The 19,577-nt window shown below is 45.6% G+C and overlaps 1 protein-coding gene across 2 annotated transcripts in view; it reads left to right on the top strand.

Annotated features, from left to right (window-relative positions):
- The first annotated feature begins 328 nt into the window (after positions 1 to 328).
- Positions 329 to 19,577, top strand: part of DDAH1 (dimethylarginine dimethylaminohydrolase 1) — a 50,951-nt gene continuing 31,702 nt past the window's right edge. The window contains exon 1 of one of the 2 annotated variants that reach the window (XM_052666522.1): positions 329 to 720. In XM_052666522.1, coding sequence (XP_052522482.1) covers positions 415 to 720 — 306 coding nt within the window. In that variant the 5' untranslated portion in view covers positions 329 to 414. Of the gene's footprint in view, positions 721 to 12,579; positions 12,607 to 19,577 lie in introns of those variants that run through there. The other variant, XM_052666523.1, reaches the window with a different exon arrangement.

The raw sequence follows: 19,577 nt of genomic DNA, 5'->3' as shown, positions 1-19,577 counted from the left end.
GATGCCGTGACGCCGGGGCCGGGCACGTGGCACCCGAAGCCCTAATGCTGTGAAACCGGAGCAGCCCCAGTTGCCCCGCCAGCGACGACGCCCGGGACCGAGCTTCACCTCCGACCGAGCCGCAGCGACCACCGAGCGCAGCAGGGCGCGGCTCCTCAAAGCTGCGAGGGTCACGGCGCCGCCGCCCGCCGCCCAGGTAAGCGGCGCCCCGCGGGGGGCGGCCAATGGCGCGGCCCGGCCGCCTCCGCCAGCCAATTGGAACGCGCTCGGCGGCGGCCCCATGGAAATGTGCCTGGTGGGGAGCCAATGGGGCGCGGCCGGGCCGCGGGCGGCGCTTTATCAGCTGCCAGGGCCGGCGGTGGCGGCAGCCGCGCGGAGCCGGGTCGCTCGGATCCTCCCGCGTCCCCGCGCAGCATGGCCGGGCTGGGCGGTGGCCCTGCCGCCTTCGGGCGCTGCACGCACGCCGTGGTGCGGGCGCTGCCCGAGTCGCTCTGCCGGCAGGCGCTGCGCAGCACGGCGGGCCCCGAAGTGGACTTCGCTCGCGCGGAGCGGGAGCATCAGCTGTACGTGGGCGTGCTGCGGGGCAAGCTGGGGCTGCAGGTGCTGGAGCTGCCTGCTGACGAGAGCCTCCCCGACTGCGTCTTCGTGGAGGACGCGGCCGTAGTCTGCGAGGAGACGGCGCTGCTCACCCGCCCGGGCGCGCCCAGCCGCAGGAAGGAGGTACGGTACGGTCGCGGTGCGGTGCGGTGCCGTGCGGGTGCCCGAGCTGTGCTGGGGCGCGACGGGGACCGACCGTCCCTGCTGAGGCGGCACCACGGGGCTCCTCCCGGCCCCGCCGCCCCCCCGAGGCTCCGGCCCGCAGGTGCCCGGAGCGCGGCTATGGTCAGCGCCTCTGTGAGCCGTGACTCATCTCGGTCCTTCGCGGCCGCGTGGGCTCCGGTGGCGGAGCCGCGTCCTTCGCGTGGGTCACCGCGAAGCGGTGTGGGTGTCCGGCACCGCCGCCGCTCCTTTCGGCCCCGAACCCATCTTCGTGGCGCGCCGTGCTGCGGCCGTGCTGCGGGTGGTGCTACAGGTGCCGGAGGGCCTCACCCGGTCCCTGCCCGAGGATCTGTTCCTCTGCGCTGGACCTCGTGCCTGCAGCCCCTTTACGGGCCCCGCGTGCTGAGCGGTTACAGCTACTCGGTCCGCCTCGAGTGTTCTCAGGACCCTCTATGCATCCTACCCACCCGAAAGATGGTCTGGCAGGCAGTGAAGTGCCACCCATCCATCTACTTCCTCGAGGAGCAGAGTAGAAAGTCAAGCAGCTTGCCTGTCTTCAGGCTGCAGGACTGCTGTGCTGACTGTTCTCTCTGCTAGCAGGCTGTGGGAGTGACCCTCTTTGTCTGCCCCCGTGCTTGTTCCTGGGGTGCCACTGCTGTGGCCGTAGGATACACAGCCACTCACTGGCATGCCTGGGGCTGAAGGGAGGCTTCCTTGAGCTACAATGCAGTGTGTAATGGTCTGTATGGCTCTGAGGCTTTGATGTGATGCCCTAGTAATAAAGTTCACCTGAATTTTGTCCAACAGTGAGTTGGAGATATTGCACAGCTCTTACACATATGCTTTTCCCTATGCATACATGCGTACCTGCTTCTTCAAACACACTTGGATGCTCTTAGAGGGAGCAGCACTAGAGCCAAGTGTGCATACAGCCACATACTGCTTCCAGGAGCTGTCAAGGCCCAAGGGGACTTGTGCAGGTCTTTTGCTGTGAGTCAGTGATGTGTGCTGTGAGAGTCTTCAGGAGAAATTACTCCATTATTGACTGCACTCTGTACTAACACAGAAGTGTCTCTGCAGAGTGGTGTTGGCTCTGATTGGGAGCCCAGAAGTGTTTGGGCAGTAAGGGGTGCTGGGTTATGTTATGCAGCTGGTGGGAGGTGGGACACGTGCAACCAGAGCACCAGCAGAATTCAAGAGGCAGTATTTCTTTGTCCACTTTGAGGTTTCATGTTCTGCCAACACAGAGGGAACACAAAGAGACAAGATAGGGCAGCAGAACTGAATGGGCTACTGGCTGCAACTTTGCTGTATCATTTGAGGTGGTGTAAGGAAATTAAATATATATATATAAAACAAGGAATAAAACGGTGTAGGGTACACCTTCCTACAGGGAATTAAGTTGTTTTCTCTTCAACTTCATTGGCTGTTCTGGTTCAGTAGAGGTAGTGGACAAAGACAAGTCAAGTCTGCAGGAGTAGTGGGGAAGAGCTGGTGGTGCTTGAGAGAGGGAGAAGGCTGCAGAGCCCTTGAATGAGCACTTAAATGTGAGTGCCTGATAGCATTAGCTCTCTCCTGTGGTTAACAGCAGCACGCTAAGCCATACATCAGTTATATCTGACTTATTGTAATTACTGGTGTTGTAAAAATGTTTGTGTTTTTTTTTTTTCCTTCCTTAACAACAACAATAAAAAAAAATCAAGATCTGATCTTTACTATGTAATGTTAAATTCTTTTAAATCATAATTAGATGTTCTTCCTCCAGCATCCACGTAAAAAAACTTAAAATGATTGTGCTGGAGGGGTTGCATATGGTAGCAATTTATCATTGAATTATGCAGTTTATTGTCAATTTGAGAATAACAGAAAATCTATTCTGCTTCTGTTCTTGTTTGTTGGTTTTTGGTTGTTTTTTTTTTGTTTTTGTTGATTCTTTTTTGCTTGGCCCATGCCTGCTGGGACTGATATGAGTAGTCTTATTGATAGTGCTAACTACTTTCATGAAGTAGCATTTCAGATGTGATATGAAATAAATCTACTATGTTCAAATTTCATACTAGAAATGGCAGAACAGATTTACTTCTTTCCATGGGTGACTTGTCCAGGCACAGTCATAAATCAAGATAAGAGAAAAAGCTCTGAAGCATAATTTGAACCTTATTAGTTTCTTTGAATGATGGGGCAATCATTCCCATGAGCTTTCTATGAGTTGAAAAAAAAATAAAAAATAAAAAATTGAACAAACATCCTCTTAAAACTAACAATGCAGTGTAGTGCTTGTCTGAACATGTAACTTAATTATTTACAACAGTTGGCTCTCCGGGGAGCACTGCTACTGCAGTGCTTTTGGAGAGATGGGGAGAAGATGGCGGGCAGCAGCAAGCCATACACATCTGGGGCTGCTCTCCTGCTAAGGGAAGGCCTGGCTGACACACATGTTGAGGACAGCTTTGCAGAGGAACAGTGTGGGTCTAGTGGGCAGCAGGCTGAATGTGAGCCTGCAGCATGTGCCCCTGTGGTAGAGAAGGTACAGCATCCCAGGCTGTAGCAATCAGCAGAACCAGTAGGCTGAGGAAAGCGCTCTGCTCAGCCCTTGTTAACAGCCGTGTTCAATCTTGGTTCCTCTTAACGTTGATTGGGGAGAGATTGACAACTGAACACACTGGCTGGAAAGCTGCTCAGGGGCTGAAGCATAGCCTGAGGCAACAGGACCTGCTCCACTTGGAGAAGAGGTGGCTTAGGGGGCCTAAGAGCAGCACCCCAGTACCTACATGGGTTATCAAGAACAGAGAGAGAGTGTTTCGTCATGTGTGGCAGGATGATGAGCCAGTGGGTGTAAATTGATGGTTTAATGGGATAGGAAGAAGGTTTTTTTCGTTTTGTTTTCTTTTCTTTTCTTTTTTTGCAATGGGGAAGTGGGGACAGCCAAGCAGTGAAATGAGGGCCTGGAAAAGCTCTGCCATCGTTTGCGGAGGCTTTCAAGACCTGACTGGATAAAGCCCAGACCAGCATGGTCTATTCTGATAGCTGGTCCTGCTTAGAGAGGAAGTTGGCTCCTGGTCTGATCAATCACTGCTAGAGAATCATAAGGACAAAACCTCATGAAACCGATTTCTGCATGCTGCTTCTGGAGGTCTTCACTGCTAGCCCAGCTGGTTAGCCAGCCTGGTGTGATTGTGCATGGGGCTGCTTTAGTGCCTTGTCACTCACGCTGACACTGGCTGTCAGAGGGGAGGCAGGTGGTTGCAATCCACGTACAGCACCAGTTTCTCAAAGAGCAGTTTCTTATTCTTTTTATGTAACACAAGCATAACCCATGAATACTTCAAGAGAGTGGTTGACACACGCTTGGTTTAACCCAGTTAATATGAAGCCCGTCCACTGAATACGTGTTCCTGCCCTGAACCTCCTGCAGTGCAGGAGAGCTGTTCCAGCTGGTGCTGCAACCAGTCAGGGCTCACTTGTCCCTTCTTTTACCTCCATGGGCTGTAGGTTACTTGCTGCTCCTGTGGTATGTTAATAAAGGGCTTGTGTCCAGGCAGCTTGCCAACAGGCTTGTGGTAGGTCAGGCTCTGTAGTCTGATCGGAGCCGTGGAAGATGAAGGACATGGGGACACTCAAAATGCATCCCAAAGACAGCAGCCTGGCCGAATGTGCAGCTGGAGCAGTTCTGCTTCAGGCACATAGTGCCTCCTGATAAGCTGCCTGCCAGATGTGTGAACTGAGCTGCTCTGTCTCCATCCTTCCCCATTTCAGGTTGCCAAAAACCATAATGCAATATTTAAGAACCATTGCAGCATGTTCTTTCACTGGCTAGACTCCTTATTAAGAAGGCTTGTCATCAAATTACTGTAATGCTGTATGTAGCAGGAAAACTTCTGCAGCAATCTTTAATAGCACTGACTGAGCTTCTATGCTTTACAGATACAATATAGGTTACCCCTCCAGCATTGTTGCATTCTTTACTGGTTGTCTGCTGGGGGGAAAAAAAAGAAAAGAACAGCTGCTGAGGCTGTTTGTTCTTGCTCCAAGTTATTGTAGGGTTTAAAAAAAAAAAAAAAAAAGAGTTGAATTCAATTTGGTCATGTTCAGTGACTACTGGGAAACAGCCCAGTGTGTGTGTGTGTATATATATTTAGTAAAGTAGAAAAATCAGTCATGCATTTAATGATTTGTTTGCAAGAAGCAGAGGCTTATTTCACAGCATTATGTTTCTGTGCTATCAACTTCTGAACTTATTTTAAAATTCATAGTTTCTGGGGACTTTGAGATTTAGTATGAAGGTAAAAGTAAAAAGTAAACCAGAGATGGATGGCTAATTTGGATAATGTTTTGTTTAGCTGTGTGCAGTCACCAACACACTTGATGTTTGAGTTGAGTAACTCTAATGAAAACATTGTGATCAAGTTCCAGTACCTTTTGTCCAGGAAGTGTGTTCTCAATTGTTCTGCTGGTATAAGTTATTCGTGTCACCTTCTGAATGCACCAGGGTTAGATGTGTAGATGAGCCGTGATCAGCACATTGCGCTTACTGTCTAAGTTGTCTTAATGTGCTTGGGATGGCGCAAATAGCACTTGCACCATTTCAGCACTTATGCAGGCAGATGGAAATCCAAAAGCTCAGCAGAAAAGATCCCCAGTAACATGGCTTCTTTTCAGCTGCTGCACAGGCAAGGAAGAGTAGTTGCTGCAGAAGTGATGGTGGTGAGCAAATCCTCCAGTGTTGGTCAAGAAAGGAAATGCCCACCCAAGAGCCTCTTTTCTTCCACAGAAAACCTCCAGGGGACAAGCTGTGAAGCAGCACTGCTGCAGCATAGAGGGAGGGAGGACAGGTTATGAGCAGCAACAGAATGTTTATTAAGTGCTATCATCTCAGCAAGCATTGGAAGAGCCTCCTGGTGGCCCCTTCAGCATCTCTGGGTTCTTCCTACATCTGCTTGCTGAGTGGCAGGGCTTTGGTCCTCGAGATTGAATGCTGGTGCTGGCAGGAATGCTTCTCAGCCCAGGTGGCCGAGGCCTCTGAGAAAGCCTGCAGAGAAGCAGCCAGGTAGAAAAAGCTGTCAGGGGTAAGGAGTTATATATAGCTCAGGCAGGTAAGGTTATATTGCTGCTGCTAAATGATAGGCATCTTCTCTGTAGACCTAGATGGTTCTGTAGAATAATTGTTAATAGAAAAGCTTAGCTCAGGAGAAATGGATTCAAGGCTCTGCTAGCTCCTGAACTTAATTAGGCTATGGGGGTTTTATTTTATAGTACATGCTAGTGCACGAGAACCTGTATCTGCTGACTAATCATTTAAAGCAGCATTTCTCTGCATAAGTGGCAAATGCCTGTCTCATTCCCATTGGAAGATTAGTGCTTTCTCCTCACTAGAGAGGCAAGAGGTAGACAAAATAAAATGAATACCACTTTAAATAATTTGTAGTTCTGTAAACTATCATAATAGGCACTGGAGGCCTTGTTCATTTGCTCTGAACCCTTTGCATGCTTTTATTGCACCTCAGCTGTGATGTTACTGATTAATTTGGTGTTCTATCTAGAAAGTTTGGTAGGAACCTCAGGAGTACCTCTCTGCCATTGCTTGGTGCTTAAACCAGTTGGAGAGTAAACATAATCAGAAACTTTATGTGAAAGATGCCAGAAGTAAATTAGAAATAGTGTTTGGCACCCTTCTATTCAGACTATTTTGGCTTGAGTATCTTTCCCATTTTGCTCATGATCTTTTGGCCTCTTCGCCATGCTCTCATTCTAACTTCAAAACCAAAGCAAAAGTGTAAAAGACGCTGTCTTTGGTTGTCACAGCTATTTTTAGGTGTACTGAAAACAAATGGAGAAGTCCCAGTCAAATGTAGGTTAAGATGATTTTTCTGGATACCTAGGTTTTAGTTGTCTTCTGTAGAGATATTGTATGGAGAACGTTGAGAGTATATAATTGACAGAACCGAATGTAATGATCTTCCTCAAAGTGCTTGTCACTTGGACAGGTGTGCTGGGGCTGGTGCAGCTTTCTGCTGCTCATCATGGTGCACAGAAAGCAGCCAAGTGGCTTTCATCAGAATTTATAGCAGTGTTTTCTTCAATATGTTTTATTAGCTTTCACGTCAGTGTCTTGGTATTAGCATATACCTTGGTTACATGAAAAGTAACCAGTAGAGAAGTTTTGTCTTAATATTAAAATCTCCTCTTCAATAGTACTTGAGGCAACTTGGAAAAAAAAGAACATTTTGGTGGTATCAGATAAACCAGTGTCAGGAGCCTATGTAATTGGAATCTCAGTAGATGTGTGGAAGGAGTATTTTAGCCTCTTTAAGCTGTCTTCTTCAAAAGCAGGTTGAATTGTTTCTGTGGCCCTGCCCTTCCATCTGCTTTGTGGTTGGAGCATTGCCTTATGGTTTGGGGAGATTCTTCTTTGGTCACAGAGTTCACTGCTGGTGTAGCTCTGACCCTATATTAATAGGGCTGGCACTTTAGGCAAATGAGCCATGCCAAGAATTACATTCTTTCATTTTCAATTTTGCTACTGTGATTACAGGTTTAATGAAAATACTAGGAAGTAGCTTCTAGTCAAATCAATATAACTGGACTGTATTCATTATAATTGGTTTCTATCTATAAAACTGTAAAACAGTCTCGCAGGATGGTCTAGGAGCAACTTAACTCTCGTACTTTTCTAACAGAGGCAGCATTTAGACTTTGTTATTAAATTGCTACATCTCAGCAATATCTGAAGTGCTGACCAAAAGATTCAAAATAATTTGGCCTTTAAGTGCCTGTTTTTAATCTCCTCTGGACACCTATTATTATTTTGCAAGCCTTGATGTCAGCTTTTGTACCTTTCTTAATCACTGCTCCTCTGACTGTGATAAATAGTCCTTGGTGAGCTCACGGTTCAGCGCAAATGCTAAGTGCTTAAAGGTTCTGAATAACCTTAAGCATTTCCTTAGAAGAATGAAAAGCGCCTTTTCTGCTGTTCTGACTTAGACAGATGGCTTGGAGCTACCTCGCTGCTTCCCCAAGAGAATTCTGACCAGACTGTCAAATTGAAGCTAAATCTTTTTCTTTGGCAACCCCCTCACTTAAAGCGTCATAAAAACTAGTTTAACCACGGTCACCACCAGAGTTCTGCTTTGGGGTTTTAAAGGTGGGTTTGTGCTATCCCCAGTGTAAGCTGCTTGATGGGTTTTTCAGTCCTGCTCTCCCTGCAGTCCTGCAGCACCTCACACGCCCTGCAAAGGAGGGCATTCATATGGAAGCTGCAGTGATCTCTTGCTCATGGGTGGATCTGCCAGCACCTCCTGAGAGTGGTGAAGTGTGCAGAGGAGCTGCTGCACAGGGGCTCTGCTGCTGTCTGCTGAAATGTGCTATGGAGAGGCAGATCCCTGGATGAGCTTCCTGGGCTGGCCCAGAATGTCAGGACACACACACAGGAAAGAGTGCAGATCTTCATCTCCCCCTCTGCCTCTCGCAATCTATCCTTTGCAAATTCAGTTCCAGTTTGCTGATAATACGTGTGGAGTGTCTGGCCTGCAGCTCAGGTAGTTGCCTGTCGTTTTGATAAAGCTTGAAAAGCTTCTGGCTTAATTGTAAAGCATACTTACTGCTGATGTAGAAGTATCCATGTGGCAAAGGTAAAAAGCTCTGGTTTGGTTAAGTGGGATTTTGGAAGTAACAAATTGAGCTGCCCTTTTAAAAAAAGAAAACAACTCAGTGCTTCCAGTTGTCCTTCTTGGAGAGTTCCCTGGGGCATACAGTGCATAGGCACTGCTGGTCTAAACACTGACTTTTTAAATCAAAATAAGCACATTTTAATTTCTGCCAATATTGTTCCTGTTCCCTTAGTGCTCTTTTTTCTTTCTTTTTTTTTTTTTTTGGACTGATTCTGGATAGTTGGTGTGGTACTCAATCTTGGCCGCAGATGCGGTTTGCACTTGTTATTCCATTCATAAGGAGCATCCAGTGAGTTTGTGGTACAAATTAGCCTAAGGGCATGTCGTCAGTGCTTCTGCATTGTTCAGTTTTCAGAGGATTTTTTGTCTTTATCATAAGTCTCCTGGTAAGTAATACTGGATCAGAGATGCAGACTGGGTTTTTAGATGTCTAATCTGAAATGTGTGTCACCTGTGCAAAGCAAGAATCTTCACTGCCCAGAAGTTATCTCAGAGCACAGTGATTTCTGTGTAGCAACCACTGCTTTTGGAAGGCTTGCATGAGTTAGTGCCTGCAGATAGTGTGTTCCTATTATGAGATTGATTATTATGGCTGGTATAACTTCTGAGCATTAATTGGTTAAGTGTTGTATTTAAGTACAGAGGCATATCCTCTATTCAGTCAAGGTATATGCTGAGAGGAAGCTTCACTCTGTTGGTCTGTGATCTGGCCAGCACTAAGTGCTGGTCAGCCTCGTTTCTGAGGTGAGATTGAGTGATGAGACCACAGCACCAGCTGTCATCTTTTTTTGCTACTTCTTTTGTAGTAATATTAGCATTTCCTTCAAAGAAAACAAATGAAACAAATGTACTATTTTATGGCTGAGATGTACCCAAATCAGGTCTTGCATTCATCCAAAGCGACTGATCGTAAACAAGTTAGTTGCTCTATTACTTTTCTGTTACCTTGAGTCAACGGCAAAAGCAAGAGCATACATCAAAAATAGCTTGTTTGAGACTTGCAGAATTCATTTTCACTTCAGTAGAAGGTCAGTGCTTGGCACTGTCTTCAAAAAATAATTGTGATAATTTGTTTCTGGAAGGGTTACATGTGTTAATAGTAAAGGAGCTGGCTCTCTGCATCTGTCTCTGAGTGTTAGCAGAAGTTCTCTGGCAAGATCAAATCCTGTTTCTCAGCTCAGCCCCAGCTGGCCACCATAGCAAGCTTAAACAAAACCTGCCACACAATTGGATGTTAATGGCAGCATTGTGATATTTTTCTGGATTTGTCTTGTCTTCTCTGGAAAGAAGTATAATATGAGAGCTGTCTTTTTAACTCCCTTGGCCACAGAATGATCTTCCTGGCCAGGAGTCCTGCATATACCTCCTCCTCTGCACTGCTGTGTGGTTGGTGTCTTTTGTGTTGTGGTCCAGCAGTTACGGAGATGGTCATCTCCGTGCAAACCCTTGTGTTCAGCTAACTGGAAAAGTCAATGGTTTAGAGATGGAGCCAGGCTTTGGTGTGTCCAGAAGTAGCACACTGTTTTTTTTAAGTGTACTTTAAATGTTTAGCAGTAAATTCCAAACTATACCTCTTTGTAGAGGTGAGAGAGACATTTACTAGTCCTACAGGAGATCGTTTTCCAGATAATTCAAGTGATTTGGAGAGTTTCACCTACCCGGTTGTCTGAACATGTGATATCTCTGTGATTGAAATGGTAAGGATAATGACTCTCATGCATGCATTTCATGTTCTTCCAGTGATGACTGCACAGAGAAGTGGAGCTGTGGCTATTGCTAGCCAGTAGGCTTTCCTGAGGTTTAATGCTAGTTCTTGGCTCTTCAAAAGACGTGAAAAGATGCAAATACTAGTGCCTGTGCTCACAAGGTGTGGTATGTAGAGCTGAAGTGAGCAGTGTTGTTTGGAGGCAAGTACAAAGTGTGTAAAGATCCTGATGGAGAAAGATACGAATTAGATAACTAATTTTTTCCAGATTTCCTTGACCACAGGGTACTGCGTTAGGACATTCCTTCTTAGATGAGCACTGCCAAAGCTTTTTTAAAAACTGTGTACATGCAGTATTACTGTTGTTTTTCTTAAATGGATTTTAGATTAATTATTCACCTGAAATGCTGTTTGAAGTTCTAGCTGCTGGAAACATACCGTAAGCAGAAAAGGTACGGGTCTTGAAGATCAAGAAGATCTTGCTGCAATACAGAGTTGTGTGAAGTAAGGCCAATTAAATAAATGCCTTTGTCCAGAAAAGCTGTTTTAGGCAAGAGGAGGAGAGAAATAGAAAAGCTCTTTATTGCAAATGGTACAGTGAAAATGAAATGGGATGATAGCACAGAATTTGATGACGTCCAGAGAAACACCCAGGCAGCAGACTCAAGCAGAAGGAAATACTTTGTCATGCAGTGCACAACCGAGCTGTCAGCTTCATTGCCAGGATGTTGTGGGGTTCAAAAGTGCAGCTGGGTGCAAGTTTACAAAAGAGATCCTTCAATAGCTGTTCAGCACTCTGATCCAGATGCAATATCTGGCTTTGAAAATGTGTACCCTGCCTCTTACAATAAGTGAGGCAAAATTATACCAAGACAAAATCACACCATATTTGTCCTCTCTTTGTTATCTTTCCATAAGCTGCCAGCACTGACTGCTGCTTGAGTCAGGCTACTTGAATATCCAGGTCTCTGTGACCCACTTAAGCAGCTGATGTATTATGAATAAGCTGTAATACTGATAGCTCTTTAGCAGCCTTATAATGAGTCACTCACTGTGATCCTGAAGGTCACAAGTGGTCCAAGAGCTGAGCTGCACTTGGGGAGGCTCTTCTCTACTGTGGACATCTTGCCAGTTTCTGACCTGCTGGGCTGTAGAATCCTTCATTCAGGCTTAATTAGGGTGTCAGGTGGCATAAGGTGGGCCATTGTAGCACCACAAATGGATGCTCTGAGGTCAGATGTTAATTTTTCCTTCTCTGCTTCCATGTATCTATCCTAGCACAGAAACTAGAAAATGGAATGGCTCTCTTATTAAGAAAAGAAAAGCTGAGATATTTTATGTCAACAGTATGAAAGGATTTTATTTTTTCCTCCCTCTAGCAAGTCAGATTAACCCTAAGAAACAGAGCACACTTTGTAACACAGATTTCTCATTGGGAAATGTTGTTTCTAGCTTTTCCACATCAGCTGTGAAAACATATTGCCATCCAAGCTTTGCAAAATGATTCTTAGAAAGGCCAAGCAATGAATACTTGGCATACAGAGGTTTGATGTATTGAGAGCCAGGCTTAGTGCTGTGGAAGAGAGTGTCCTTGAGGAGGTTTGGCAGAAAGGTGTTGTGGGAAGGGCGGTCTCTCGCAGCCCCTGAGGTCAACATTGTCGTGGGGAATCTGATGGCTATTGATAATCTGCCAGTACTGACTGTGGAGATTATGGGTAGGCTTTCCTGTATAGCCTGGTGTAGACTGAGTCTGAAAATACCAGTACTGGTGGTATAAAACAGTTGTTTGGTTTTTTCAGAGCACAAGGAGCCTTTTGGAAGAGGTACTGCTCTTTTCTGCCCTTACACCCCTGCTTCACAGCTAATCAAATCAGTAAAAATCTGCAAAACAGAGCTGCTGATCTTCTTTCGTCTGCATGCAGGAGTCATTTTCAGGTGGGTCTGATGAGTGGCAGACTGCCAGGAGTGGCATCCATCTTGTTATCTGAGATAAGGCCACAAGCAGCCCGAGAGCCCTTTCTGACAGAAGTCTAATCAAGCCTGGTGTGCATCGCAGTGTCTCCACTGCCAACTGTGAAATGCTTTTTACAGGAGCAGGACTAGAAGTGATGCTGCTGGCAATGGGTGGTAAGCATTTGTCTGTGGCCACGTGTCCAAAAACTCCTCCCAGTAGTGAGTCCTTTGTGTAGAAACCTGGTATGAACCCATGACCTTGATGGCAGGCTTCTGAAGATATAGGCTGCATGCGTCTGAGGCCTGGTGGCTTGTAACCTGGCCCTGCTGGGCAGGGAGGGAGGGTTCAAGCTGTATCTCCTTCTGCTTTGGATTTGATTGTTTTGGCTGCAGTCACACTCCCAGTGGGCTTGCCTGACCCAGTAGCTGGAGCTGCGGCTTCTCTTCAGTCCAGATTGCCATTGCACTGTTTCACAGTAATGCAGGATGATTGAAGAGGAGCAAAAGTAAATGCCAGGGAAGGTACGAAGAACAGTGCTACTATCTGTGCTCTGACTTAAGAGCGAGTTTGCAGTACCGGTGGGGAAAGTGCTTCTGTGACTGTCCTGCTCCACAAGCTGTGAGCAGCTTCCATCTGGGGTGAGCATGTCCTCTCCCTCTCTGGACTTGCTCTTTCTTGTTATGGCTTTGATATTTCCTGAATGTGACTTGATCTTTCTCATTTTTCATACTTAAGGGAGACTCAGCACAGTTGTCAGCAGACATGAGAAATGGCAGAAAGCTTTTGAGCAGTTTTTTGTCCACTCTATCCATGCTTGATTTTTAAGGACTAAAGTCACTACTTGTATTTCTGCACCAGACTTCTCTAATTTTAACCTGATTTCCACTTTGCTGGGTTTCCTTACTATCTTTAGAAGATGGCTACACCCAACCAGAAGCGTAATGGGAGCTCCTAAAGAACTGCAAGCCCTTCTAGTGGCCATCATTACTTGCAGAACATCTTAAGAAATGGATCTGTATTGCTCAGGGATGGAATGTAAACAAAGAGCTGTTAATAAAATAGTGTGTATGGTCTCACTGAGATTGTGTAAATACAAAGTTCTTGTCTAAAAATAGTGCTCTGTTTTGCATTCCTGAAAGCAAATTCACCCACATCATTGCACGTGAGGTACTGTACTGGTAACAAAACCAACTTCTTGTCTATATGCGATGTTAACATTCAAGGAGCTTTAAAAAAATAAATTAAAAAAAAAAATTAAGACCTGTGTCTTGTTCTGCAATGTAAGCACTTAATTATAGAGGGCTCAGTCCTGCAAGGTGCCAGTGCTTAACACAGAGACTGTAGTCGCTCCCCTCAGCTTAAAATGCTTGAACTCTTTCCTGCTTTATCTGCTTACCATCTCTCTAAGCTGATCTCACGATCATGTTTTTCTGTAGTGGAAAGTCTGGTGTAATGTAGCATTTGTCAAAATGACATGGTTTTAGCTTGAAAGTGTTTCTTAGCCTTAGATATTGACTAGGAGACTTAAAACTGTATCACACAGCACTTGTGAGTGTGGTTAGTAACACAATAGAACTTGTGTGCATAATAATATTAAATAGTGTGTAGTAATATTTAATATATCCTGCAATTAGTGTGTACCATATACTTTAAAGAACACTTAGTTTTTGTGTCTTGCTTTGTACATGTTCCTACAGGGATGGAAAAGCCCATCTCTTTGTTGCTGATGCATAAAGCACCTGATGTGTCTGCCATGTGTGTTGCTTGCTTTAGTAATAAGATTTCCTGTAGGCTTCCTTCATACCTAGCAGAGGAGAGATGCAGTTGTGTAGCTTTTGGGGGACTGCACCAGAGTCTGAAGGGGCTGAAGGTGTGGGGACTGCTACTGCTGCTGTAAACTCCAAAGGGGTTTCCTTCAGAGGCAGAGCTCATCTAACATGCTGCCTGCTGCAAGGCATTACCCTCATCCCCAAGCACACAGCAGTGTGGATGATAACTCATAGATGAGATCAGCAGCGTGGTCTTTTTTAAAGTGTTTTAACATGCTTGAAAATGCCGTGGAAAGCATCCTGCGACCCCCAGCCAAAGCCCAGAATGGGAAGTCCAGGTGCAGCATCTCCCTTTGCTTCTGAACCTAAACATGACTTAGAGACCCAACCCAGCTTTAGGAGCTTGTATTGAGAATTTTTGGCTGCAGTTTCCAAACCAATCCCTAAAACTTGAGCTGTCAGTGTGCTGGGAGTGCCCTTCACATGGCCAGCCTCTCCAATCTCCAGCATGGTAGTTTTTTTCTTGCCAGAAGCATGGGCATGTGCTTTGTCTACCCTGAAAAGTAATGCTTAACATGAGAAGAGGAGATGTTCCTGAAGGTATTTGTATTTGGTCTGAGTTCTGCATTTCCAGCAAGGCTTTTTCTAAAGCTGATCAGTGGGTGGGAACTGTATTGACCCAGCACTGATGCTTAGAAAGATGCTTCCTGAGGTGCAGATGTGGGCTGTAACAGTTTGCAAGTATTTGAAATATTTACTAAACCATTAGTTGCACAGAAACAGCCTTGTCCAAGTGCAGTGCGGGCTTGCACTGTAATTCAGGGAGAGTGGAAAATGTGGAAACCAGCTTTCTCAATTCCCTCATGGGTTGCACTTTAGGAATGTGCATGAAAGATCTTTAGGTCTTGCTTGATGCTCCTACTCAGTTCTCACCAACTAGCTCATCTTGATAGAAGTGCTTACTGGATGCACCGTAAGACTCATGAAAACCCATTTCATTGTGCTGGGTGAATCAGAGTCATTTGTTCTTTCCATAACAGTTCTGTCTGTGGACTAAACTGCTTGGACATCCCACTGTGATGGTATCTGACCAAGGGGTTTTCTGGGAAGCCAATTTCCTGGTGATACCTAACAGCTTCCAATTCAGCTCATCTCTGGGGAAGCCACCTAGACGGCCACTGCAGCAGAGAGAAGAGCTGAGTTATTTTAAAATTCTAAAAATTAGAAGTTTTCTTTACTTGCATTCCTGGGTCTTGGCCCGAAGGAGGAATGGGAGTGCCAAAATACTGCGAGAGCGTCTGTTGTTGCAGTATGTCTGGCCGAACCAGAAGCAGGAAATTCTTGTGAGAGCCTGTCTCATGAGATTGCCAGCCAGCTCCAAGGCTGGCCTGGTGCTTGCTGCTAGTGCAAAGTTGTGAGGTGGGGATGCAGCTGAGGGAAGTATCTGAAGATGAGTAAAATGACAGTTAGACAGTAAAATGTGTGCATCTGGGGAAGGCAGTGGCCTTCTTTACATAGAACATAAAAGCAACACAATGAATACACAAAGCAAACTTGCATCGTATTCCTTCTTCTAGTGGAGGAGGACATGGGGGAAGCTCCCTGTGCTGGAGCTGGGCTGTCTCTGCTCTGCCTTGGAGTCTCCCCATGATTTGAAGAGGGCCAAACCCAGCCCCCTGGTTCATAACATCCTTTTCTAAACTTGCTGGTTAGGAATTTTTTCGTTAACCTGAGTAGACTCTGCTCTAAAACTTTCCATTTTGTCTTGTGCAGAGCTGCCTGGGCAAAAGCAGAGATGCCCACAATGGAGGCAGGGAGCCGAGCATTAACCCCTGTCCAGCAGACTTACTCAACCTTGGCTCTGTTTCAAGACAGTTTTAAAAGCCATATCCAGCCTGTGCTGCCGTTTTCAGCATTATTGCTCCTGATGGAGCTGTAACAGTGGGGAACTTTAAAGGAAAAGGACATAATGGAAACTGATTAGAAAAATGCAGAAAGTCTTGGGGTACAATAATGCCTTGCCCAAGGAAGGGAAGGGGAGAGGGGAAGGCCTTAAAAGGCATGCATTCTGTCACAGCAGGGCAGGAAGTAGCTTTGGGAGAGTTTTTCTTTGGTCCATTCATAACTCGGTTTGTACCTCATTAACTTTCTGTTAGTGCTTTTTTTTCCTCCTGAAATCCGGGTTAGTTTATTCCCACTGAAGTCAATGTGAAGTGTCATTCAGCACCAAGTGCAATCTCTCCTGCAGATTAAACAAGAGAAGCTCCTGGTATTGCTGTCATTCAGAAGAGATGAGAAGCATGCTGAGGATGTGCTGATGATGCATGCTTTGTTTACTCCGTTTCCATGAAGCTACAATGAGCTTCCTGGAGGTTCTTTTCTAAGCCTCTTGCACTTTTTTTCTTTAGTACACTGAACATACAGTGATAACCTCTGTGAAACCAGCTGCAACCTTGCTACTGGCTGCATTGAGCCTGTTGGACTGTTTGAAATATCTTATATATGACGGAGTCTCTGTAAAAGCTGCATTGATTAAAACTTGCCCAGTTGTTTAAGATCTTAAAGATTTTTTTCTCTTTCAGCTATTCCCTACTTACCTCAGAGATTCATTTTGCTAACTTGTTCTGCAGTGCTAAAATTAGATTCCAGGTATTTTAAACTGTGCTTTGTTATATCCTTTAGGAAAGACAGCTGGGGTTTTGTCTTGCTGATGAAGCCTAATTTGAATGACTTTACTCATCAAGCCCATTTAATTAAAGATTCATTACATTCTATATAGTCCAACAGTGAAAATGCAGAGGTATCCCCTGGGCAGCCAGCTGCCAAAAGAGGGGGATTAACTACAGCACATGGGGTAGGATGATATGGGATGAAAATGAAGTAGGCAAGATCCCAGTTCAATACTGGGGGAAGATGGAAGGAATAGCAAGGGGCTAGAATGTGCTCTCTGCATGTCTAGGGTGTCCAGAACAGGGCAGGTGTGTGTCTGTGGGTGAGGTCCATGAAGTGATACATCAGCTTATCTCATCTGCCGCAGGGTGTCCGGGTTCTGTGAAAGGATGGAGGGCACTAAGCCATGGCAATAGGTACTGGCTAGTCCAGGGCTGAAGGAAACTCTCAGAAATCTAGGAGGACTAAAATGAGGCAGATACAATTTGGATGCTGCTGAATGTTGTCCAGAGTGGACATTTCTATTAGATTACATTAAGGGACTTTTACTTACCTCTTATGGAATGTAATGTCACAGTGAAATACGCTGAAAAATAAAATGACTTATGTACTTCTTTTGTTGCTGAGCATCCACTGGAGAAACTGGCTCAGTGTGCATATACACAGTTATGTTGAAGAAAACACTTTCAAAGACCGCCCCAAAAAATTCTAATGCTGGGATCCTCAGTGGGGGTCAGCCCAAAGGTGGATAAGCTCTGTAAGATTCCCTTGTGTCACACAGCAGTGCCACTGGAGCATCCAACTGACCAGGTTGCAGCTCTGACTTCTGTTTCATGGCAGAGATCAAGAGCTGTGTATTGATTTATTCAAAAAAACATTTCTTCTTATTACTTTTGCTTGAAACAAGTAAATAGATTTGGTGGTTTTTTGGCTTGTATTTCTGGGAAGAGAGGAGATAAAAACTTGAGGCAAATCTCATGAGTGAAAACATTCCAGGCTAAATTTGAAAAGCGTTTTTGCACTCTTTCTGAAGTGCCTGTTTATCTTGTTTGCTCTGATTGAAAGAGGTTGTCTTAAATGAACAAATAAACCATCAGAAAATCTAGCATCTCTGCTCGGAGCTCTGCTGGGAGCCTGCTGAAAGCCGGTGCTTGCTTTATTTCTGGTCTGAGTTCAGGTTCTGTTTTTGCTTCATTGGGTAGAGTTTTCTGTTTGCAGAGCAATGAAGGGCTGAGCTCGGATCCTTCTCCAGTGTGAGCTGTGTCTCGCGTTCGGTCTTTTATGGCTGAGATTCTTATTGCGTGGCCCTGGCTCTCAGCCATGGCTGGGCTCCCTTTGGGAAGGGATATGTGCTCATGCTGCACAACAAAGCCCTATGCCATGCAGGGGGAGGGAGGAGTTGAGAACTTCTGCAAGAGTGCTTGAAAGCTGTTGTCCATGTGCCCAGTATTTGTTGATGCCACTCTAGATTTCCAGCAGGAAGAGGGACGTAATTAAATCTTGGTCCTGCAATCTGAGCCCTCCACCAGCAGCTCTGTCAGAGCTCTTCTCTCCTTTCCATGTTTTTGCGGCACACTGGTACATGAGAACTGCTAGGCGGGTTTGTCTGGCTCTGACTTGGACCTGAAGGTGGCTGGGGCTGCACTATGGGCACTGTATGGCGTTGCTCACATCCGAGTGCACTTGCTGCTGGAAACACCGCAAGGCCTGATTCTGCTGTCCTGTCACGTTAGCGGCATTCCTTGGAAATAATCCCATGTGCTCTATAAAGTCTGAGTTCCCTTTGCAGGAAAGCTTACTGTACTGAGATTCATTCTATAAATCCTCCAGACAGTGCACTGGAATGAGATATATTTCAGATCTAATTTGACTCCTGTTGTCCAAGGTATAGTGTAGTTCTCTCTGGTTTCTCTGACTGAGCTGAAGACACACACAACTTCTTCAGGGGCCTTAGGGTCTTGGAACCGCTGTACAATATGCTCTGTGCTGTCTTTAACCTGCAGCAGTGAGCACGTGGGTCCTGTTGCCATCGCTCACCTGCTGCTGGTGCCTTGGGTGCAGTACTGCATCCTGCAGAGCTTCTCTGCTGACACAGGGCTGCCACAGCCCTGCTCTGCCTGGGGTTTCAGACAGACCTGCCTGCTACGGGCAGTATGAAGTTGCCATTGCAGAAAATGCTAACATTGATGGGATTTCCCTTAGATTGCAAAGCTTTGCTAAACGTGCATGTCCTCAATTGAAAGGAAAGCATTTCATATGCTTGTATATGTATGTATGCTTAGTATGTAACTATGTTTTAAGTTGCTTATACAATTTATGAAAGCTACTAGCTCATTGCGAATGATGCTGCATTTTTTTTTTATTATTGCAGAGAACAGCCCTTGCTCACTAATTTCTGCTGAGGGCTGAGTTCATCCCTGAGAAATATTTCCAGTCTCGGTGTAGCCGGGTTGAAACGTGGGCCTCCAGAGGCAGGAAGGAGAGTGCCCTAAATCATGACACCAGTGAGCTCTGAGCAGCACCATGTGTTTGCTGCCCACCTTTCTCTTTCATCCTTCTCCCTGACTCCATTCCAGGACATCTTGTGGAAAAAGGAAAGGCAGTTTCCTTTAGAACTGGCTGTTTTTCTTCTTGTAGACCATTCTGCACTCCCCACCTCCCCCCGGCCTCTCTCTCAAGTTAAATGGGAAAACATAAGGTATGCAGTATTCCTGCTGCAGAGTTAAATATTGATGAAGATTAAGATGCATTAAATGACTGAGGAAATTCATGGGACAGGAAGAAAAATAAACAAAGCTCAGAAAATTAAAAAATGTTCAAGTGCCTGAATAGCTCTTTATCTTTCCACCTTCCTGCGTGGCTTCCAACGAAATGTTTCAGCATCTTGCTGCAAACATTCCAGTTTTAGCAAGCTGGGGACAAGGAAGTGCTGTACAGCAATAGCTAAGGGGGGAAAATGTTCTGCACCATGTTGCTCTTGGACTTCCTAGGAGTGTTTTTGTTCCAGATGTTAAACTGTTATTTTTTCAGAAGCCTTGCGAAGTTGCCAGGAC

Source organism: Tympanuchus pallidicinctus, unplaced genomic scaffold, assembly GCF_026119805.1.
Source record: "Tympanuchus pallidicinctus isolate F22 unplaced genomic scaffold, pur_lepc_1.0 scaffold7, whole genome shotgun sequence".
Classification (NCBI taxonomy): domain Eukaryota; kingdom Metazoa; phylum Chordata; class Aves; order Galliformes; family Phasianidae; genus Tympanuchus; species Tympanuchus pallidicinctus.
This window is presented reverse-complemented; position numbering and strand designations above follow the sequence as displayed.